The 23759-nt window shown below is 47.6% G+C and overlaps 1 protein-coding gene across 1 annotated transcript in view; it reads right to left on the reverse strand.

Moving 5' to 3' along the window:
- Positions 1 to 1400: 1400 nt before the first annotated feature.
- Positions 1401 to 23759, reverse strand: part of LOC144162245 (KICSTOR complex protein SZT2-like) — a gene marked incomplete at its 3' end in the record, with an annotated part of 187230 nt that continues 164871 nt past the window's right edge. Inside the window, 7 exon segments of the mRNA XM_077692705.1 lie at positions 1401 to 1577; positions 2093 to 2186; positions 3677 to 3841; positions 11556 to 11680; positions 16549 to 16690; positions 18367 to 18434; positions 19573 to 19634. Of these exon segments, the coding sequence (XP_077548831.1) occupies positions 1401 to 1577; positions 2093 to 2186; positions 3677 to 3841; positions 11556 to 11680; positions 16549 to 16690; positions 18367 to 18434; positions 19573 to 19634 (833 nt within the window).

Consider the following 23759-nt stretch of genomic DNA (forward strand, 5'->3'; position numbering starts at 1 on the left):
AATGTCAGAAAAAAGAACAATTCCGAGCTCCAAAAATGCACAACCCTTTTCTCGCAGTTTTTGGCTCGACCCCCCCCCCCCCCCCCCTCAGTAGATCGTAGACTGGATTCACGAGACTGCTTCTCTGGAAATTACAAAATTGAATTGAACTGAGTTTATTTTGCAACCTCGTTGCAGGAAGACCCGGAAAAAAAAGCTGTTGAAACGGCTTGGAAGGCCCTGGCCACCTTGCGCACAGAGCAGCAAGCCAAGCATGACGACAGGAATAACAAAAGTGTAGTACAGTTCTTGTGAGAAGTTGTGCACGAAGGCAGCGCACATAAAAGATGCAAGCCTTGGCTACACTGAAACACAACAAAGCTGTTCTTTAGAGCTTTGGCAGAGTTCCTGTGATATTGACATGCATCGACGCAAAGGAAATTGGCATGCATTAACTCCTGTCTGATATCAGAGAAGATTTAGTTCTCTGTCTTGCTGCACAAAACGAAAGGTTGCCTCTCTTGGCTTTCTCCAGTTGCGAACGATTCTGCTGACACCAAACTGCAGCCGTGCGGCGCAATTTCCGCTGGCCTCACTAGCTATAATAACAATTCCTTTAAAGGCAGCTGGGTGCTTTGCCCTTACAGTCCCGGCCTTGTGGGGGATGTGCCGGTTGCTGATGCAAGCGCACCATGAAGCTGGCATGGACGAAAATTGCGTCTGTTGGAACGCAAAGTCGCCTACTGACGGCTCCGTGCAACGATACTTCCTTACGATTTCGCTTCGATGATCTCGCCTTGTGGTCTTGCCAATGACAGCACTGAGCAACAAAGAAAGCCAAACTGCAAATTCTAAAAAACTTTCAGATCCATGTGGAATATGAGGCAGAAAGTTAACACACTAAAGATATATATACAGTAAAACCTCATATCAAGAGACACTGTTACAAGAGACACTTGATTATGAGAGACATTTGAATGAAAGTGGTTTGGTTGGTTTTCCTATGTTTGCCATGTTAGCAGCATTACATACAAGGGACCTTGGTTACAAGAGACAAGTTTCCCGGGTCCCTTGAGTGTCTCTTGTAATGAGATTTTGCTGTACAAAAAAAACAACGCTGTAATGCACCACACATGGGTTCTCCTGGTACAACTGTGAACAAGCAAACTGAAGGGAGACATTGTGCTAGCGTTTGCTGCCAGTGTTTGTGGGAACCCCAGAGAGGCAAATAAATGGCCATTATTCGTCATTACCACCTTTTCTGTACTCATGCTAGTGAACTCTGCTGTGCTGCTGCACCCCCTTAGTTCAACGTGTTGAAGGTTACCTAGCTGACCTGTGCTCGAGAGCAGGCCAGGTCGCAATGCTGAACTCTTGACCCCAGGTCACCCGAAAGAAGACCGGGGCGAGAGGTAGCGTACCGGGCGTCCCGTCGGCGCTGGCCTCGGCGACATCTTCGCGGGAGAGGAACACAATGTCCCGGTACTCGCTGGGCGGCTCGGTGCTGCTGAAGGCCCCCGCCCGGGGCAGCGGGCAGCTGAGGAACTGCACGGGGCGACCCTGGGCGTCCACCATGGACAGGATGATGCAGGCAATCCCTGAACAGCGGCAAGGGAGAGGGGGGGGGGGGCAACGTTTGTGAGGGAGAACTCAGAGTTCAAAAGGGCAGGTGGCTCTGCCTGCCGTAGCTGTTGTGTGAATGAGAAATGAACGCACATACGCGTGTGAGTGCACATGTTAAAAGTGCTTTCTGTAGCGCAGATTGCCATCTCCCACAAGCTGATCAGAAATGAAGGCAGGAACGCTGTGAGGAAAGGCAAGGCACTAGTGGACAGTGAGAGTGAGGACTGGATGAATGAAAGAAATGAATGAACGAATACATAAATGAAAGAAATGAATAAATTATCGATTGACTGATGCCTAGCTGACTTGATGAATAAATCACTGGTCGATTGGTTTGATGAATTGGTCTGCTCAAGGTGAGTGCAGCAAAGACATGTTTTCACAAAATTGGTGCCTTGGCATAGGATTAGCTCAAAACATGATATATGGGGAGTTACAAGAGCTCAAGTACACCAAAACGGAACTCGGTCGTGGAAAGGCGCCTCAATACCATTGCTGGGTGTGCCCATGGCCTTGAATCGGTTGAAGAGGAACACGTCTTCATCTCTGTGGCAGAGGCCGTGCGCAGGGTGGTCCACGTACGGCTGGGGGAGAAAGCACGGCCAAGCTTCATCACCAGCCAACACTCCTCAAAAGTGCGCTCAGAAAAATGGCCCTGCCTAGGAAAGTGTTGCTCACTGTTGACTCGATCCTTTGATCCCTGAGTTTTGCACAAACATAATTTTGGCTATGGAATTATCTCTGCAGGCCGCAACTGAGCACGGATAAAACAGGCGATCTTTTGTACCAGTGACAGTGCGATAAAGCAATATTAAACAACATGTGCCACAAGCATACTGCTACAGGGATGAAAGTGAACGACTACTGAATGCTGTCCGGGAGTACCTAACAAGCAAAAGGGGATAAAGGGGCCTATGAGCTACCTCCTTCCTTTCACGTTTAAAGAGACCACCAGGAGAAGATACAAGTTCAGTTGATGTTAAAAGTTGCCACCATGCCATTTTAAACGCATCCTTCAAACAATTACGCCTGGCCACAAGGAAGGCAGACAGAAGAGTGACAACTCAACCAATACTTTCTTGCACCATCCCCATGACATCACAGAAGTGTAAATTTGGTGGTTGGAGACAACAGATAAAAAAAAAAGCTCTAGGTCTTTTGGTTCTGTTTGACTACACCGCTGAAATGGTAGCACGGAGTGAACCCAGTGATTACTGTTTACCGCCGCACGCACCCTCCCATCGGAACCAAGTCCAGGTCCCCAAAGACTTCTGCTGACTGCACAGTGTCATGTTTCGACACTCGGTAACTCAACCGACGCAGACACGAACAGCCGACTAATACCCCTGCTACACTTGCGTCCGAATGTCATTCGAACCGAATGTCATTTGACTCAACTGAGCGGCTTTGAATGCCATCCAGAATACGCCGTGCTCCACTACAATTTCGATGGCATTTGAAAGCTTTAACAATCGCTCGCCGTGCTGTGTGGCGCTGCTTCTGTCGAGTTCTGTTTTTACACAATAATGCAACAATCAAAATTAGGAGCAGTCCTTGGCATTAAAATGACATCACATTGTAAATAACGCAAGCTTTGATGCGGTTTTTAATTCACTCTGAATCGCAATCGAGGTTTTTTTGTGCTGTTTTGTGCTGTCTGGCCACACTGGTTTGTCGCTTGCTCCCACTGGTGCTGAAAGTATGGAATTATTACATCTTGATATCTCGATTTAAGTGAACGAGAAGTAAACAAAGTCCCCCAATTAAGAATATTTTGTTTGTTTTAAGTACGCCAGTAATGCATTTGTTTATGCTGACTTGGAACGGTGTGCGCGAGAGTGCTTGAAATGCCATTCGAGAACCCCAAATGTCCCTCTGGGAGCTCATTTGGCTCGAATGTCATTTGAGCCGAACGGCATTTCAAAACCCAGAGGAGCAGCACAACTTTGCATTTGAGTCAAATGACACTTGGACGCTAGCGTAGCAGGGGTATAACCCTTCGTTCCCTCCCCTCCGTCTGGACGAAGGCGATGTCGTCAAGTGGCGCCCCCCCTCTCTCGGTGGGCCCACCCACCTTGAAGTGTGCCTCGGGCTTGGGGTCGGTGTACTTTGGGGTGGGCAGGAAGGTGTGCAGGTCCTGGCGCAGGTACTCCATCAGGGGCTGCAGGTAGGGCAGCAGCTGCGCCTGCACCGTGCAGTACAGCTGCGTGCTGGGCTCCCGGTGGGGCCGCTGGATGAACTGGGTGTGCGGGGAGGGAGAAAAAGGGGACAGCCGTCATCCCTGGAAGCCAATTGGGGAAGAGAAGTGGGGGACACACGCTCGTCCCTAAAACTGATGCACAGCCAATTGCGGGAGAGAAAACAGATCCATCCCAGGCTACACCTTGTTTGCAAGCTGCTACATTGTTCAGTGCACAACCAATTCACCTTTCGCAGAAGAAAGCACTGTGTAGTATTGCCAATGTCCGGTTTGCGCACACGACGGAACAGCTGTTTCCATATTATAAGATAATACCCCTTCCACGAACATACAAGTTTCGTCTGCCTTATTCTTTTTTGTTTTCAAACCAGGGCTTCAAATCGTTTTTGTGCTCAGCACCTGGGTTGTCCAAAAATGTCACTGATTCATGCAATAGAGCAATGGTAACTGGCTTGTACCACACCGGCACACTGACTATTTACCGCAATCACTCGCACGCACATTACCGGCTCTGCTTAATGTGTGTGAACAGAAAGGTGTTAACATTGAAAGTGTTACCTGGAAACAGCAGAATGCTTTCTAGACAACTCGTTGTGAACAAATCTGTTGCACACGTGTTTTTATTCCTGGTTCAATGTCTGTTTTTCTATATGAGCACAATAGTTCATGCCCCTTTTTCTCCCGCAAGTAGTTTAGGTTGTAAATAGGCCATTTTTTTGAAGTACTTATTATTGTAAACACGCTGTTATTTCCAAGGGTCGTCAGGCACACTCAAGCAGTACACAACTGCTTTTTGCCTGATGTGACCCCGACTTTGTGCTGAAAAAAATAAACCTTTGATTTGATTTGATCCCTGAAACAACACAAATACTAATTGTGGAAGGTGAAAAAAAAAAAAAAACATTCTCTTCCTGAAAACTGGATGAACAGCCTATCGGGGAAGAAAAACTTCGCCCATCCCAAAAGCTGTATGGAAAGCAAGATGGGCAGGGGAGGAAAAAACAGCTCATCCCTAAAACTGGGTGCGGTACCAATCGGGGAAGGGGTACAAACGCACTCACCCTCAAAATGGGATGAACAGTCTGATGGGGGAGGAAAAAACACCCTACGACGTATGAACTCCCAATTGGGGAAGAAAACTTCACCCATCCCTAAAGCCCAATTACTGCGAAAGGGGGAGAGCATGATGATACCTAAAACTGTATGCACGGACAATTTGGGAAGAAAAAAACACCCACCCCTAACCCTCAACGCACTGTCAATTGGGGAATGAGAAGCACAATCATCCCTAAAACCAAACACCGCAAAGCGGTGATGAAGAATGTTCTCATCCCTGAAACTGGATAAACTGCTAGTTGGGAGAGGAAAAAACACGGTAATCCCTATATAAAGCGGTAACCACACGCACACGTTCGCGCGCTCTATTCCACGCGCTCCCGCGCCCGTGCGCCACCTCGCGACGGCCGGAGACCGGGCGCGAGGCGAAGCGCGTCGCGTTCTCGAAGATCTGGCTTGGCCAGATATTTCGCGCGCTCTCCTGCGCGCCTACCGACCGGCACCAATCAGAGCCGCCGCTCGACGCGCTTGTGTTCCCCGGGGCGGGCGGACTGCGGCGGCCGCGGGTGAATCCGCCGGTGGCCACAGCCGACAACGTCGGTGCTGCAAAGTTCCTGTCTCCTCGTTGTGATAAATTAGCGTAGTTGCTTCGTTAGCCGCAAAAGGTTTATTGGGTGCATGCGTTTCCTCCGTGTCGCACCAGCAAAATACGTCATCGGCGAATAATAACGCATGCGATCAAACTTCGTCAGCCCGTCAGCCGGAGGCAAACATGGCTTTCCGCTGCCGTGTGCACCTAGCGACGCGGCGATGCTGTTGTGTTTTAGTTGGAAGCTGGCATTAAAGGTCATGTTGCTCTGCTGTAAGACGAAAAGACGACGTTTATGTGTGTTACGATGACAGAGTTGGGCGCTGTACGGTTGGGCCATATCGACAAGGCGGTCCCGTGAAGCGCGGGGCGGCGCACGCTCGCGCGCCTTCGTCACCCCCGTGTGGGTGCGTGCCCTCGCCCTCGTCAAGCGCTTGGGCGCGTAGACACAATAACGTGTGTGGAATCGAGCGCGCGGGCGCGTGCGTGTGGTTACCGCTTAACTGGATGAGCTGCCGAACAGGGCAGGAAAAAAACTTGCCTATCCCCAAAACTGAAGGTGCTGCCAATCAGGGAAGAGAAACATGGTCATGTGTAAAACTTTAGAAACTGTGGGAATCGTGGAGAACCGCGATACCGAGCCGGAGCGCGCTACAGGTAGAGACGCGATGCGCTGAAACCGGTCTAGCGCTCTGCTGGTTCGTCAGCGCCCCCTGAGAGATAGAACCGCGCGCTGGCTGCGCGAACATGTGCGCGCGGAAGAGAGAGGATAGTCTGATCGGAGGTCCGGTTGAGTAGCATCGGCAGAAAAGCAGCCGCGGCGGACCATGGATCTCAGGTGGGAATTGTTGTTGTCGCACGCCTTGAGTGCCTGCCTTCCGTTCACGATCACGACCTGGACGGCGTGATTCGTGAACACCGTCGAGCTTTGTGCTCGCATGCTTTGGGACTTCCCAAATAAACGGCTGTGCTTCGGCACTACTGTCTACTGTGTTCTCATATCGGCAAACCTCGCTGGGCTGCCACAGGTGCGCGAGCCCACGTGCTTGACACGCCGGAGTACAGGCTAGGTCGCACCAAAGAACCCCCCGATATTCCACAACTGCCCATGAGGGAAGGGTAAAAACGCCCCTAAAACAGGATGCCCTGAAAGCTGGGGGAGGGGAAAAAACATGCACCTGTTTGAAACTCGAGAAAATGCCAATCACTGTAGGGAAAAAAAACAAAAAAACACAAGCATCGCTAAAACGGTATGCACTCGTTTCATTGGAGGAATAAAAAAAGAAAAGTGTTCATCCTAGAAACCGAATAAACTACCCGTTGGGGAAAAAAACAACAACAAAAAAACATGCTAATTTGTAACACACACTTTGCCTTCACCTCCACTCGTCTCATCGAGAGAAAAGTGAGACGTCTGGCAGTTGGTGCAACTTCAGCCCAATGAGTGATTTTTTCCTCCTCTGAACGAGCCGTGCTCCTTCAGAGAACTAAAGAGTTAATTTTTGGATGCCCACAGAATCCCCTACTGATGGCCTTCTTGATGAACAACCCCAGATTATGCCCACCATTTTTTTTTATTTAGATAAGTGCCCACAAACAGCATGATGCCTTCAGCGTGGTGCACAGAAGAAACAAGGGAAAGGATAGGAAAGGGAGATGTGTACAATGGGGAAAAAAGAGTATAATAAAAATAACATCAATGGAACAAACATTATAAGGCTGACTCACATATGATTCTACAACGCAAAAGAAGACACTCCGAACACACTCAGAAGACGTGTACCATAGCGAAAAAAGAGCACGAGAAATGAAAATAACCTCAATGAAACAAGCATTACATGGCTGACTCGCCTGATTTTACAACACAAAAGTACACACTCAGGCTTTAGATGTATTTTTAACAGCTTGCACAAAAGTGCTGTAACGATCAAAGATGCTCAGATCAGGCGCTTCAAGTGAGTTGTAAAGGAGTTGCATTCTCTGGACAGGACTTTTATGATTGACGGCAGGATAAAATAGCGGCGAGGAACGGCATTGTGTGGGGACATGAAAATTGATGGAAGTTAGCAAATCGGCAGAGTCAACAGCTCCATGAATGAGCTTGTGAAGAAAGCACATATCGAGGAGTGTTCTTCTGTCACTCAGTCTGCTTAATCCAGTGTGGTCGAGTATTCTGTCATACGTGTAATATATTTTCCTGAAAAGGTAACGATCATAACAGATTCGAACAAATCTTATCTGGACTCGTTCCAGAGACAGTGACAAGTATTGAGGAACAGAGTTCCATACAACCGAGCAGTACTCTAGCCGGGAACGTACAATAGCCCGAAACAGGGACAAATAGCAGGTAGGATCAGTGAACTCTTTCGTGACACGTGTTACGAGTCCAAGGGATTTCATTGCATCGCTGGCTGTTTTTTCAATGTGGTGTTTAAAACATAGTGATGAGTCAATGTGCACACCCAAGTCCCGCACTGTTGACGCTCGAGTAATGGAACCCCCATGCAGCTTATACAAAAATTGAATCGGCACCTGTCGACGATGGTATGATATCACATTGGTCTTTGATGGGTTGATGCGAAGCATGTTTGCTGAACACCATGCTGACACAGTGTTAATGTCATCTTGTAGAAGAGAGCACTCGCTAGCCCTGTCTATAGGCCGAAAGATCTTAATGTCATCAGCAAAGAGGAGCATTTCAGAGTGTTGCATGCGCTCAGCCAAGTCATTGATAAAAATCAAGAACAACAAGGGGCGCAGGTTGCTTCCCTGAGGCACTCCAGAAGTTGAGCGAAATTCACCAGAGAAACAGCCCGCAACTCGTACAACGTTTGTACGGTTAGACAAGTAGCTTTCAAAAAGCATCAAGTACATCTTACATATTCCATAGTTATCCAGTTTCTGTAACAGCAAAGAGTGTGACACAGTGTCGAATGCTTTTGACAAATCAAAGTAGATTACATCAATTTGGTGTCTTGAATGTACTGCAGGGACCACTTTGCTAAGAAAAGCACACAGATTTGTCACAGGTGAACGATGAGGAATAAAGCCATGTTGTTGTGCACACAGCTTCTGGGAGAAGTAAGAGTAAAGACGGCTGTACAAAATAAGCTCCAGAACTTTGGACAGAGAGCAAATCAGTGACACAGGTCGATAATTGACTACAAGGGAAGGGTCGCCAGACTTAAATATGGGTGCAACAATTGAGTGTTTCCAAGTGGTTGGAAAGACTCCAGATTGTATACAGAGGTTGAAGATGTGTCTCAATATGGGTGTAAGTATCGGTCCACAGCCCTTAACAATGAAGCTAGGGATGCCGTCTTGGCCACATGATTTTTTGGCCTTCATTTTTCTAAGGGCTTCACGGATTTCCGTCTCTGTCACTGGCGTTGCCGCCAGGCAGTCTGCCTGTAAGGTCTTATCTGCATAGTCAGTGTTGCCAGTATTAACAGCTGAAAAACTGGAGCTGAAGTGGCTAGCCAACAGGTTGGCAATTTCTGTTGCGTTGGTACATGCCTTGCCTGCAGCTGAGTGGATCGTTGAAATTTTAGATGATCGTGAGCCATAACTATGCATGAACCTCCAGAACTGTTTGGGGTCCTGCCTCAAAGATGTTTCAACTCTGTCAATGTAGGCTTGCCTGTCCCGTTTCAACAGCTGCTTGGCCTGTCTTCTACAATCGCTGAACATTTTATATGCTGTTGGGCAGCCTGATACTTTATGAAGGTGGTGCAGGTGTGCCTTTCGCTCGAGACACTGTCGCAGCTCTACAGAGAACCAAGCCGGATACACGGATGGACGGGAAGTGCGTTGCGGGATGAACCTGGCCATTGCGTCTTGTAGTGCAGCAGTCAATTTGGCCGTGGCCGATTCTGCACAGTGGTTGCTGAGCACGTCTGACCAGTCGTAGTCCCTTAGGAACACATACAGGCCGAGGTAGTCCCCACGGTCAAATTGAAACTTAGTTTGTGCACGAGGAACGTGCCTCACCACTTTCAATGAAAACACTATCTCTAAAGGAGGATGATAACTATCTACCCGTGTTAGTGGAGCACATGCCCTCTGGACACAATCATCAGGAGAGGATGTTAGTATGATGTCAAGAAATTTTCCCTGGTGGTTTGGGCAAGTGTTTTTTTGATATAGGCCATGAAACATGATGAAGTCTAACATAAAAGATGCTTTCGGGCGTGACGCAGCAGCAACCTCGTGAACACCTGTAGCTGCCCAATCCATCCCAGGCAGGTTAAAATCACCACAAATGCGGACATTATATTTTGAAAAGTCTACAATTTGCTCAAGGCTCTGAAAATGGTTGATGAATTTGGTAGCATCATAAAGAGGTGGAAAATAATAATTTCCCAGTAAATAGCTGACGCCATTTCTGGTGGATACCTCAATCCAAACACTTTCCTCGTAAAGCTCTAGATCACCTCTACGGCGCACATTAAGCGAGCTGTCCACCGCGATTAGCACACCCCCTCCTCTTTTTTGCTTAGTCGCGGCATAATTGCGGTCACGGCGAAAGACTGTGTATCCAGGTGTGAACAATTGAGCACTTGAGCAGGAATCGTCCAGCCACGTTTCCGTGAGGCATATAATGGGATAGTTGGTGGTGGCTACATTAGAGTAAAATGCGTCGGCCTTCGTTCGTAGGCCGCGGACATTCTGGTGATAGATGGTGCAAGTAGGGTCTGACATGCTTATTCAGAAGTGTCTTTCTGCAGTACATCCTGTCGGCCGTGCAGCGCTCCGAAGAAAGGGCGAAAGAGACAGCCTTCGGGCCATGCCTCGGGCGTGTTGATGCCATCGAAATGTTGCTCCTCGATCGCGACATGAAACAAAGAGTAGCTGGGATGTCGAGATGGTAGCCGAGTGCACGTCACTTCCAACGCCGTTTAAGAGGTCTTTCAACGACGAAGTCAAGTCTAATGTCGTGGTGCCGGGAGCCAGGCGCGTCACGAAGAGTGCACGTTGTCGCGGGGGTCGCACGACCGCCGTGAGAGTCGACTTTGAGCTGCGGCCGACATTAGGCCTAGCACGCCTACGGCACTGAAGCCGAAAGCTGTCGTCATCTTCGGGGGCCTCAGCCGACTCTGGCGAGGGTCCTAGTGTTTAGAGGGCGTTCGATTAGCACCTGGAAACTGCGAGGGCCTGGTCGACAAGGGAGGCACCGCGCCTTCCCTCTTGTCAGTCGCCGCATACTTTCGTGAGGCGGTTGGCACGCTTTGTTTGTCATCTGACTTCAGCACGGTCGAATATAATTGTGTGCCGGCTAGACCCTGTGGGTCCACACGATTCACGCTCACCGCTGTGCGTAGAAGCTCCGAGTTTCGAGAAAGATGGAGCTGCAATGAGGCAAAGTCGGCTGCGGAGTTCCCTTATAGCTTGCGTAGCAGCTCGGTCGTTCGCTCAGTTTGTTGCCGGAGCGACGCGTTTTCGGCTCGCAATTCACCAACCTCGGCCGTAAGGCTGTCAATCTTCAAACACAACTGTTGTATCATCGACGCAAATTCGCCGCTCGGCAATATGGGTGCAGCTTCGTCGCCGGTGTTGGGTCGCGCCACTTCGAAGCCGGCGGTACGTTTGGTGGCCATCGAGGCGGCGTCTCGTTCGCACGCTTTGCACACATATGCACTCACGCCGGTCGTCATCAACTCATCGTAGGCATCGCCGACGATGGTAACGCATTTGCAGTGGAAGTGCATGTTGCATTTGCAGCACTCGATATATTGTTGGCGGCCGACAATCGACTCGGAGCATTTTCCGCACACACGCTCCGGCGGCGCCATCTTGGGCCCTTGTATTTCAAATGCAGTTGCTGCGGCACTTGGTACAAAGCCCTCCAGCTATTGCAGCCTGTCACAGGTAGATCACTAAAGGGGCTAACTTAGAGAAGGAAAAATAAGTTTGTGAGGCAAGTTTAGGCTAAAGCAGAGAAGAACGTCAAGAAGTTACGTTTGGTGCCAAGAGAAAGAACCGCTGCCCCGGGCAGTGGGTGTGGCAATAATACTGGGAGGGACTTGTATATCGAAGAAAAAAAGGGGTAGAGGAGAATGAAGATTGTGAGGCAGTCACTAAAATCACTCCCTGGGCTAAATTTCTCACCTGAACGTCGTCAATGGTGAGATTGCATGTCGGGTTTCGGGCCAAGGTGGTGGTGAGGACTTCTAAGACTGCGTCGTCGAGCCGGTTCTGCATGACCGACACCAGTTCCTCCTTGATGGCGAAACCTGGACATAAAACAAAAGCATCCAGTTACAAGAAAACCAAGCTCACTTTCATAATACTCGATCACGGAAAAATCAGAAGGGGTGCTGCACTCTGATGACAGCTGCCTTATCTCTATTGGCATACGGCACGAACTGATGTACTCCACTGAGGCCAGTCGCAGTTGTAGTACATGAAGTTCTGCCAACTGTAGTAACCATTACAGATGTAGGCTCGAGAGCAGAAAAACCACAAGCCTCGCACAGTATCCCATACCATGGGTGCCAGCCTTAGCTTCCAGCTATTGCAATATTAGGGAGTTTTAGCTGACCGTTTCTGACGCTCCGCTATGCTCCCGACGTGCCGCTCAGCACAACCAGAGCGTCAGCTGCCGAAAGGCTTTTAGCTAAGCGATAACCGTATCTCCCTCGACGGGGAATGATTCGCGTGACTGGTCGTTTCACGCGCGCGTGTAAACCGAAACTTTATCCTAGAGGAAACATAGGAATTTGTATTTGGTCGCCCAAACAAAGCAAAATACCGTGTTTCTTGGCCTCATTGAACCTTTTTTTGTATAATGTCATACCTGCCAACCTGGTCACATGGAAATTCGTAATAACCGTGCACTGGGGGAAGTGGGGGGCAGCACACTTTAATTTTTAAGTCTGAACGTTCTCACGTTTTCAGAACCATACGTGCAAACCGTCAGTATTGTAGAGTAATAAGCAGCAACTCCATTGGGCAGGGAAGCAAATTCTTACATGTACGATTTCAAGAACACTTGGTAGTAGTCTCACGGCTTCGAGCCCGCCGTTGCAATGCAAAGGAACTACCGCGGACGTACCATGGGTCTTACTGCACAGGACGCGGCAGTCATACAAAGAGCGCCACGAACACAGAAGTCGTAACCGGACCGTGAACAACACGCTATGAGCAGACTTGCCTTAGCTTCAGCGAGTTCTGGGTATGGATGCATAGCCCACCCCAAGAAGACAGAAATCGCTGCTTCGCAGTTGGTGATAAAAATACTACGCATTGCTTTCTCGTGGCGGCGCAGGTACCACAGTGGCATTTAAAGATGGTCCAATTTTTTTCGAAAATTCGTAAAATTTCAGGCACAATTCGTAAAATCGTAAGACACGTTAAAATGCGTGCATTTTACGGAAAATTTGGAAGAGTTGGCAGGTATGATAATTAGGCTTGTGCGAATATTCGGGCGCTTCGAATATTCGAATGAATACTACAGTATTCGAATTCGGTTCGGCTCGAATTTAAAATTTCCGATTTTTCGAAGTATTCGGGGTGAACGAATATCAAAACTTCTTTCAAGTTTCGGTTTCGATAGGCAAGCCGCAGTGCCATTGACATCAGTCTTACATTTTGAGTACATGTGCAGCCAAGACAAGCTAAGGAGCTAAGCCACATTCAGACCGTTGTCGTCATGGTTGTCGTAGCCTTCTTATGCGCGCATGTTCAGTAGGGTCCTGTTCCATTGTTCGAGGCTCCTGTTTCATTGTTTTAAACAATAAAAGTGTTCATTGTTTGGAATAGGAAAATTTCGGCTCTCACGAACAGGCCTGCGTGGCCCGGCGGATAGATAGATAGATAGAACTTTATTTGAGCCCTTGAGGTCACCGTTGAGGCGGCCTCCGACGGGGTGGTCCCTTATTCACAGGGCCCATAAACGGCCAGCACCTCCAGGCCCCGGGCCACAAGGGCCGCGTGGGTCGTTGCGGTGGGGCTGGACCGTAGGATCTCCCATCGCTCTTTGGGGGAAGGCGGAGATACGAACGAGCCGGCAAGGCGCCCGACTGCCGAACGAGCGAGAGACGGCGACGTACGGGCTCTTTCTCCAGGAATGTCCGGGCTGTTGTTTTCTGCTCACGAAAACGCGCCGCGGAATCCACAGGCGCGCTGACGCCGCCACGAAACCACCCGCACGCTGCGCAGGGCGCGGCCACCGCGGCAACCAGGCGGCAGCTTCGGTCAAAAAGTGGTGCGGGGCACTCGAGCCAACGCTTCTAACCGCTACTTAAAATGCCGCTCAAAGCACACACGAAGTTTCTTGGGCGGTAAATGAGCTAATGGTGTGGGTGAAAACAGTGCTATAAAAAATCATCCGCGCCGCTAGTGAAAGCGCCCATGAAATTTCTGCCCGCGTGCTAAGCCTAAGCATCTCCGGTGGAGCGAGCCAGCTATCTCGAGCGCTTCTAAACTGCCGCCCTGAGGCGCACGCATTCCCATTGGCGCACCTCCCACTGCCACGCGAGTCATTTTCTGACCGAGGCACAGGCGACCATGGGTGCAGAATCGCCGAGGCGGGCGTGAAAATTGCGCACGCAACACCAACGCGCACGAATCGCGTGCAAAAACGCTCCTGTAGTGAGCTTGGGCTACGCGAGTGAGGAGATGAAAGTCCAGAAATTACCGCTCCACGACATGGAGGTTAAAAAAAGCAGAAAAAACATCACAGGTTTCTCCACGCGAAAGTAAGAAAAGAAATAAATGAAAACTTTTTTCAGTGCTCAATTTTTTGGTCTGCGTTGGGTCATACGAATTTCAAATGATACGAATATTTTTCGCGGTCCCGAGAGATTCGTATCATGGAGATTTCACTGTAGAGCATTTTTATGAAGGTCCCGCCAGGACCGGAACGTCTCAGTGACACCTGACAGCTATTCGAATTCGCTTCAAAAGTATTCAACCCCCTGGACTATTCGCTTCGAATTCGCTTCGAACTAAAATATCACTATTCGCACAAGCCTAATGATAATGTAGTCGCTGACTAGGTATAATTTTTCTAAATATCAATAAACAAGCCAATAAACTTTGGAATAGCCAAGCCAAGGCTGTCTTTCTCGGCGCTCAAAGCAGCAGCCCAGCGCTTCGGTCGACGTTTTTCGCTTCCGTTTTAAAGATCTTTGAGGTGTGTGGAACCATTGCCTATTCGGAAGCACTTTTGCGGCTTCATCGGTCGTGTTTCAACTGAAGAAATGAAGTTTGCCGTAGTGCGTTTGCATTGTGGGGGCAGCCATGTTGTTATTCCGCACGGTAGCGTAAGCTGTCGTGACGGTCCGCTAAGACGCCCCGGTTAGCGGAGCGGGGCCCCGCTCCAGTATCGCCGGCGCTCCCGTTTGCTATCGGAGCGGAGCGGACCGTCAGAAATGGTCAGCTAAAACTCTCTATTAATTACACTGCGATAAAGAACCTAGAAATATACTGCAATCACGTTGCGATCACAGATGTTGAAAATGTAGCCTTACAAGCCGTTCACACACGCCTGCTTAAATTTGTTACAAACTATTATACAGCTAGTGCATCACTGTGATAATTCTTCTCCAGATACTTGTGGTAATTTTACCCTCCTATTCCTGACAATGTCATTCCAGATGCTCATATTTGTAACTCTCTGTAGCAGCTTGCCACAGCAAGTGATATGTCCACAAACACCCGCACACAGCTCTTAACAGTAACCCCTGTGGCACTCTATACAGTTTCATAATAAGATAATTCGGCCACTTCACAAGGGTGTTAGAGCACACAGCACAAATCAAAAGGGGGGGGGGGGGGGCAGTGGCAGTGCCACAAAACAGCTAGTGCCTTTACAAAGCACACTGGAGCTCTTCAATTTGCAGCGTCGAACTCGCTGTGGCTAGTCCGTGAGTAGATCGACAATCCTCTACGCCATAGCAATTTACAAGAAAAACGAATGTTGGATTGCTTCTCGGGGAGTCCTTGGAAAGTCCGAGATTGGCAATCGAAAAACCCCACTAATGACAGGCCAGGTTTGAAACTGCATTGTTGCTCCAGGTGACCGAACAGCACGGGGGAGAAAATGCTGCCCTTTGGCACCTCCCTTTCGACTTCGACACACACGCAGCTCCCACACACACTCCTAAGTGCACACTTGCAACGTTTCAACCCACGACACATGATGACAGGCGAGTTGTTTGCCTCCTTGAGATGTGGTCCTTCAGATGGATGAACAGTACCAAAAATTTACCATCCATTTTTACAGAAAGTTGAGAGAAGTGCGAAAGCTAAAAGAGCGTCCCCAGCTTCTCTGAAAGAGCGTCCAATCGATCGGCAAATCGCAAACAAGGAACAAACCCATGGGTTGGCGATTTTTTGTGCACTAAGTAAACGCACCTACGAACAATCTAAACGTACACCGACACGTGTTTTACGAGATAAAGGTGTACTATCGTACTCCTTCTTCATGATCGATGCGTGTCATATTGTCTTATCTAGAAGTGTTCCTTTTTGGCGATTTTCAAGCAACCGTTTTGACACAATGGAAGCAGCCCGGTGGTTTCCCCCAGGCACCTTGTGTCCAGACAACTTCTCGGAGCTTTCGGTTGACCAAACGGTCTATGGGGAAACGCATCAGCTTTTACAAAGGACGCCATCAGTACCATAAAGCTTTTGCTTTCTTGAGAAAGCAAAAGGAAAGAGCACAATCGAGGAAAGAAAAGAGCACAAAAGGCACAAAAGAGCACAAAAAAAGAGCACAGTAAAAAACAACTAAAAAAGAACATAGTACAAAGCACAAAACAAAAAAGAGCACAATAAAAAGAACACAAAAGGAGAAACAAAAACCCAGTTAAAAGAGCATAAAAACAAAAACCCATATTTTAGAGCACAAAAAAAAAAAACGAAAAGCACAAAAAATAAAAAGCACAAAAAAGTAAAGAGCAGTTAAAATCAGAGCACAAAACAAAAGAGCACAAAGAAAAACACAAAAGGAAAGGAAAGAGCACAAAAGGAAAAAGCACAGTCAAGGTAAAAAGAGCACAAAAGGAAAGAACACAAAGAAAAGAGCAAAAAAAGGAAAAAAAGAGCACAAAAGGAAAGAACACAGTTGAGAAAAGATGGGACCGTGTGCTCTCACCTGGCTGCACAATGCCATGCACGTTCATGACGACACACTGCTGGGGCTTGCTGCGGCTGCCCGACGCGTGTGAGGTCATGCTGACCGTGTCGTGCGACTGGTCCCGGTCCGAGTGGCCTGAGCTCAGCCGCGGACGGAAGTCCTGCACAGCAACGTGACAAATAAATGCGATGCAGTCTTGCAATTCCTTTCCCGCATCTCCAGACAGGGCATTAGGTGCGCATTCGTTACAAGCGAGTTTTAGAACTTTTGGCGGGTGCCTAAATCCACTGATACAGGTGTTTGCACTCTTACACTGACAATAGGTTGTAAAACTGTTGCAGGCAACGAGCCCAGTTTTTCTCTGTCAGGTGGAAAGTGGACAGCTAAAAGAAAATAATCCTGTGGACTAGGCTAGATCTTTTTCACATTGTATCATTATGGCTGTTTCGCAGCATACAGCTTAGCTGCATTTTTTTCCCAATCGTTCAGCCCTTAGTTGCCAGGTGTGGCCCTTAGATGATCTCAGCCTTTAGATGTGTGCACAAGTAAGCATATTGGTAGAAAAAAAAGGAGCGCTAAAAATACAACACAAAAGCAAAGAACGACGACACTGATGTGCATCAGTGTTGTCGTTTTTCGTTTTTCTGTCATGTTTTTAGTGCTGTTTTGCTCCACGCGATATGCACTAACCAGCCCCACAGCATATTTTATTACGCGTATGGGGTTAATGCCATGGGGAATATACCACAAACACTCAACTGTAACGCGCATCTATCTTTTTTTTCTCAATAAACTGGTAAGCTACAGTTGCATACAAGCTGAAACCGCACTAGCAAGTGCCTGTTGTTATGAAAGGTGCACAGAAATCACGCTTGTACATTCGCAAAAGCGAACCATCAAAGACTGTACGTCCTGCCGTAATGGAAAACACCAAAATAAAGAAATTTACAAGAGCTGCTTTTATAGTTTCATGCATAACGAGAGCGCCCACCGCACAGTCTGCCCCCTACATCACACTAAAATATTAGATGTTTGAGGCAATTGCTCGTTGGCTAAGCACATGGGCAGCTATTGCATGGAATGAGCCTAGCCCCTTCAGCACTTCATCCCTGCTTTCAACTGGCAGTTGTAGACATGTTATCCACAAGGGCAAGGAAAGTGCCAAGCAAAAACCAACATACCGTATTTTCGCGCATTTAACCCACACCAAAAATGTGAAAAATTCAGTGGCAAAGTAGGGGTTCGGATAATACACAGGGTTTTTCCTTTACTGCAGCTTCACGGCAATGCACGTTGTGCCGTGAAGCTCATATGAAGTAACACTGACTAAGCCTTCCATGGCATTGCACAAAACATACAAGTACAAGAAAGAAAAAACAAGGACGCAAAAAAAACAAAAAACACAGACAACATGGATGGAACTGAAGATGACCTTGTGTACAACAGTGAGGACTGCAGCTCAAGTGATAGCTCTAGCGAGAGCAGTGACACTGAGTGAATTGTGACTTTCGCCTTGCCGTCATTGCATTCTACTTGCTAAATATACGCTTTTTCTGTCTACATAGTATGTAATGTGTTGCTTGAGCAGTAGCTTTGGTTCAGCCTTTCCTGTATCAAATGTGTGGGCAATATGCGAGGATTATGTTGTTTTTTTTTAAGGCAGGCTGAAAGTTGGAGTGCGTATTATATGCAGGGGCGGGTTATAGGCGCGAAAATACAGTATGCTGAAAAGTTTCGCACTTTCCCTTTTTCTGGTGATGGAAATCAGGAGCTCACCACAATCAAAGGTGTATCAGAATTAATTAAACCCGATGTGTGTCAAAACTTGGTTCTTACGAATTCCTCCTCCTGGTCGCAGGGTGCCTTCTTCTGCACCAAGCTCACCAACGATGAACTCCTCGAACCTGCGGGGTTGGAAAGGCAGAAAGCACGCACTGGCTGTGAAGAAAGTAGTGGAGGGTGCACTGGACAACATTACTTGCCGCGTTATGCCCATAGCTTGCCATTTTTGACACCATGAGGAGGAGACCAAACAACAGCCGTGGAGGTATGCCAAATGCGTCCATAATACAGGCGCCATTTTGTTGAGTGATTGTAGGGTTTAACGCGCCGACGCAACGCAGGCGATGAGGCGTGCCGTAGTGGAGGGCTCCGGATTAATTTTGACCACCTGGGGATCTTTAACGTGCGCCGAAATCTCGTACACACGGGCGTTTTTGCTTTTCGCCTCCATCAGAAAAGCGGCCGCCGCGGCCGGGAATCGAACCCGCGACCTCGTGCTCAGCAGCACAATGCCTTAGCCACTGAGCCACCCCGGCGGGTAGGCGCCATTTTGACTGATTACACACTGATAATACTAACTATGCCATGGCACCAGGCACTGTAAGGCTCAAGTACTATGTGTAATAACTTATTCAATTTCGTCCCAAATAAATAAAGTACCAACAGGCAGCATTTACGACAGCTGCTGGCAGCAAGCAATGTTGCTTCAAAATGCCACACTTTTCTGCGAAATCTCAATAAAACTGACTTCTTCGTGCAAGGCATGGAACATTGCCTCAATGTAATTTTGGCTGTGCTTACTAGAATGCCACTCTTAATGGATCTAAGAATGGCAAGCTCCCCTGTCAAAATATCCTATGCTGATAGAAATAAAACAGATCTGTGGCTGAAGGGCTTCGGAATGGTTTCTTTGGTTTGGAATAACTACACACCAGTGAGTTATTTGACGAACTAAAGAGTAGTCAAACATGTTTAAAAAGACATTTAAAGACACGCATAAAAAGGTAGCTAAAAACCACAACAACTACAGCCGCAAAAATGTATGAAACTTTCATGCTTCCATTATCTGTTCCAAGTGCCATGCTACCAGCCACAATGCCCCGCCACCTACACCTCTCTTGAGCGCCCATACAACTCGGAAAAACTTGGCGCACTTTCTCATTTCTATATTTTATTGCCTATGCAGTTTAACACTTAGTGCCTCAATCTACCAATTCATGGGCTCTTTTTGAAACGAGCCAGGGTCAAAATACCGCTCACCCGAGAACGAGACGTCATCCTCCGTGCGGCCGTGCCGTCCATGACATGGCACCTCATGAAGCCTGCAGGAAAAGGGGAGAAAAAAAAAAGGCATTTGAGAGCGTTTGCACAGAATCTCCGGCAACCGAAACAGGCACTGACAACAATAAACGCAACAGTAAACGCAACGAGGCACAAATGCCAATGCGCATGGAAAGGGAAGCGAGAAGGTTGAAAGAGAAAACAGAGAGAAGCACTACAGAAACGCAATGTGTCGCACAGGCTGACAGTAGTCCCCCAAAAAATGCATGCAGCATACATATGTGGTTACTGTTTTTCTATGCGCACATTTTTCCACCAAAGCTGCAGGAAAATGTCACACAGAGTACCATGGGCTACCTAAAAATGTCCCGCACCCTTTTTTTCCTCTTTTCAGGCATAAAGGAATGCCGCTGCGCTGGCCCTGAAAAACTTTTATTTACAAGTTTGAGAAAGCCTTGTACTAAAGCGCTTGCATGTTCCTGCTCAGAGTTTGCACAAAAGCTGAAACTTCGTGATAAATTTTCATGGCACGTTTGGCAATTACTTACGCGACAAAACCGTGGGTTCAATGGAAAATCAAGTCTGCAGGCATTATAGCAACAGATTCTACTTATTTCCTTTTTATCTTTCTTGCCCATGCAACAATTCATTATAGCTTATATATAACAAGTATAAATATATAATATATATAGTATGTATACAGTCTCGCCCGTTACAACGGACCCTCTGAATCCGGAAAAACACGTCCGCTGTAGCCGAAGTATGCAGTATCCGACGAGGGGGCGGAGGGGGGGGGGGGGGTATGAGCTCTAATGAGCTCTAAAGTGGGTACTTTGACCGACATTGCATATGCATAGTACATACACTTTGTTCTTTCTACACGCCTGCAGCACCTCTGCACAGTGTTCGCGCGAGGGCAAAGAATCGCGTAAACACCATTTTCAAAGCTTAGCACCGGTACTTGGAAAAGGCCTAGCGCATGCGGTCAAGCGTGTAAAGACGCATGGTAAGCTGAGCAAATGAAGCAAGAGTATAACTAGGCGCAATTATTAACCAGCTATAAAACATCAGTCGTGGCCATCAGAATTAGCTAGGCTCTTTTAAGGGGGGACACTGCTCTTAAAAAAACTTTTTTAATTTTTAAGTAAACTCTGTGAAACTTGTCAGTCTTGCTGCTTTCCCCCCACTGATTTCAAATATGGCATTATTTTTTTGTTGGTCAATTAGGTCCCGAGATAATTAGAGGTAATTAACCACTTTTGGAGGAACAATAGACAGAACTGTGTTTGTAAGAAAACTGTAATCTTTACATTTTATAATACTATGAACACTGGTGAGTGCAATAAGACAATTAGTTTTTTGATGCGTCGCTTGGAACTAATTTTACAGCTCGTTAAACTTTGGTGGCAACACTGGCAAGGAGCCATTTTGAGTGCCAACTTCAAACACTGAAGTTTAATGAGCGGTAAAATCAGTTCCAAGCGATGAATAAAAAAACTGATTGTCTTATTGCACTCACCAGGGTTCATAGTGTTGGAAAATGTAAAGATTACAGTTTTCTGACCAACACAGTTTTGTCTATTGTTCCTCCAAAAGTGGTTAATTACCACTAATTATCTCAGGGCCTAATTGACCAACTAAAAAAATAATGCCATATTTGAAATCAGTGGGGGGAAAGTAGCAAGACTGACAAGTTTCACAGAGTTTACTTAAAAATTAAAAGAAATAGTTTTAAGAGGGGTGTCCCCCCTTAAATCCCCTCACGACAAGGCAGGTTTCCCCAAAACGGTTCTTCAAACAAATCGGATCGCTGCCTGACGTTCCCTCAAGGCAGCTTACATTTTTAGCGATTTTAGTCTGGTCATTGAAACAGCTGTCATGAAATAATCTGATGACGGACAGCTGTGAAATCGAAAGTTAGACCAGTTGGACTGTGCACGGTTACCGGCAGATTGCACACAATGGATGGGAAACAACCCCCCCTACTTGAGGCATTTCTTACCTTTTTCACCAAACGGAACGGGAACGATGCATGCGTGGGAATAATAAAACCCGAACTTCACTTAACCCGAGTATTTTATTAAATATTACATAAAAAGACTGACGAGGGCAGACTCGCCTCCGAGTGCACCACTTCGAGTATTCGATAGCCCTGTTTTCAATCTCACCAGAGTCGCGTTTATCGGCAGCGGCCTTGTTCTTGACAATAGAGCGGACTGTCTGCTTAGACAGGCCTGTACTCTGGCGATGTCGGCCTGTTTTCCCCATGTTCAACAGCGTTAATTACGCTTAATTTATCCAACAGTGAAATCAGCTACCCAGCCGCTCATGCCGGCTAGTCGCACAAAAAAAAGCCACTGGCACTGGCTTGGCTTGGCTGCGCCAACAACCCGGCTGCCAGCAATGTTGCCAGACATAAGTTTTCTTGTCAAAATAAACAAAGAAAAAGCACATCGGGTGCCGGCCCCACGGATGTCCGCTACAAACATTCAGTTGAAACAATTTTCGCCTAATATTTAGTCTGTTGCCGATAGTCTGCTCTAGCCGGGTCTGTTATGAGCGGAGTGGACTCCATTTAGAATGCATGGGGACCAGACAAACCAACAGAAATGGTCTGTTGTAACCGAAAGTCCGTTATTGCCGGATCCACTGCAATGAGCGTAGACTGTATACTATACAGTGTAATCTCAATGATACAATTCTGGGTAATATGAATTTCTGAGAGGTCCTGGCGAAATTGCATTGTTTGCAATGGGAAAAATTTCGGTTCTTACACACAGACCTGCGCAGCCCTGCAGATGATACGAACGAGCTGGCGAGGTGCCCGACTGCCGAGCAAGCAAGCAACGGTGATGTACGGGATCTCTCTTTCCTCTCTTTGTCACTCTTTCTCCAGGAACAGCCGGGCTGTTGTTGTGCGAGCACGCGTGCTGTGCCAAGTCTACCGCGGCCGAGCCGCCACAGAAGATATATATTGTTACAGCCGAAAGCGATGAAAGGGGTTTATTTAAAGTCAGGAGAGTTGATGAGACCGAAAGTTGAGTGGGACCAAACTGACCGACTGTCATAGTCTTTTTCAAACTCCTCCTTGTCTTCCTCTCACCACCATACTGGATATTGGCCACGCAGAGATTGTCCACGGAAATGCACCATGAAGCTAGCACTAATGGTGGCGAGTGCACTATTCAAGGACTTCCTTGAGACATTTCACCACCCACCCACCCACCTACACACACACGCACACACACACACACTATGTATATAACAGTGCAGTGTGGTAGCAAACCCAACAAGTCGTGTCATCCGACTTGCTACTATAGGCGAGAACTATTCAACAAACAAGAGTGACGGGCAAAGTTTGAGTGTAAACAGCAGGCACTCAAAATTTTGACGAACTTTCTTTTTTTTTTTTAAGAAAGCTGTTAACTAGGGATGGGCGAATATTCGGTATTGTCGAATATTCGATCGAATAGCTCTCTATTCGTTATTCGCTTTGATCCGAATGCAGGTATTCGATATTTTCAAATTATTCGATGCTCCCGAATAGGCAGCTAAAAGCCAAGCTTTTCCGTCAAGCTTTCCGAGAGTTATCCCAGGCTTGGCTCAAGACCCAACGACGCGGACATTTCTATTATCAGTGACGGCACTGCCGAGTTGCTGCCTTGCCTAGAGGTTCGACGAAGCTCTCGGCCGCCAGCACACTTAAGTTAAAAAAAAAAGGCGGCACTGAAACGACACCGCTCCGAACATAGCGGCACCAAGCCAGCAGACTTGTACAGGCCGCCATTTTGAATAGGCATGCCACCATTTTGAATAGGCATGCCGCCATTTTGAATAGGCTCGCACAGCGCGGCAGTACGCCGCACTAAGCGAGCCTATTCAAAATGGCGGCCAGCCACTTGCGCTTTGCTTGGCTACGGCCGAGGATACTAGTGGCTACAATACTTCTTTTTTTAGCGGAGCTTCTAGGCGGCGCTTAAACTTGTGAATGAGCAGCCGGTGGAAACTGCTGCACCTGGAGCATGTGGCGCAACAGGCATTTCTTCATGAAAACTTGTGAATACAGCAAAGGAAAGCTGTGTGTAAGATTTTGCAATAAATGTTCAACTGGTAATAGTTTTACACAATGCTGTGCCTACGTGAGTTCTAATTATTAGAAAAAAATG

This window comes from Haemaphysalis longicornis, unplaced genomic scaffold (genome assembly GCF_048455015.1).
Source record: "Haemaphysalis longicornis isolate Haplotype H1 unplaced genomic scaffold, Haemaphysalis longicornis Haplotype H1 scaffold_12, whole genome shotgun sequence".
In the NCBI taxonomy this organism is placed as follows: domain Eukaryota; kingdom Metazoa; phylum Arthropoda; class Arachnida; order Ixodida; family Ixodidae; genus Haemaphysalis; species Haemaphysalis longicornis.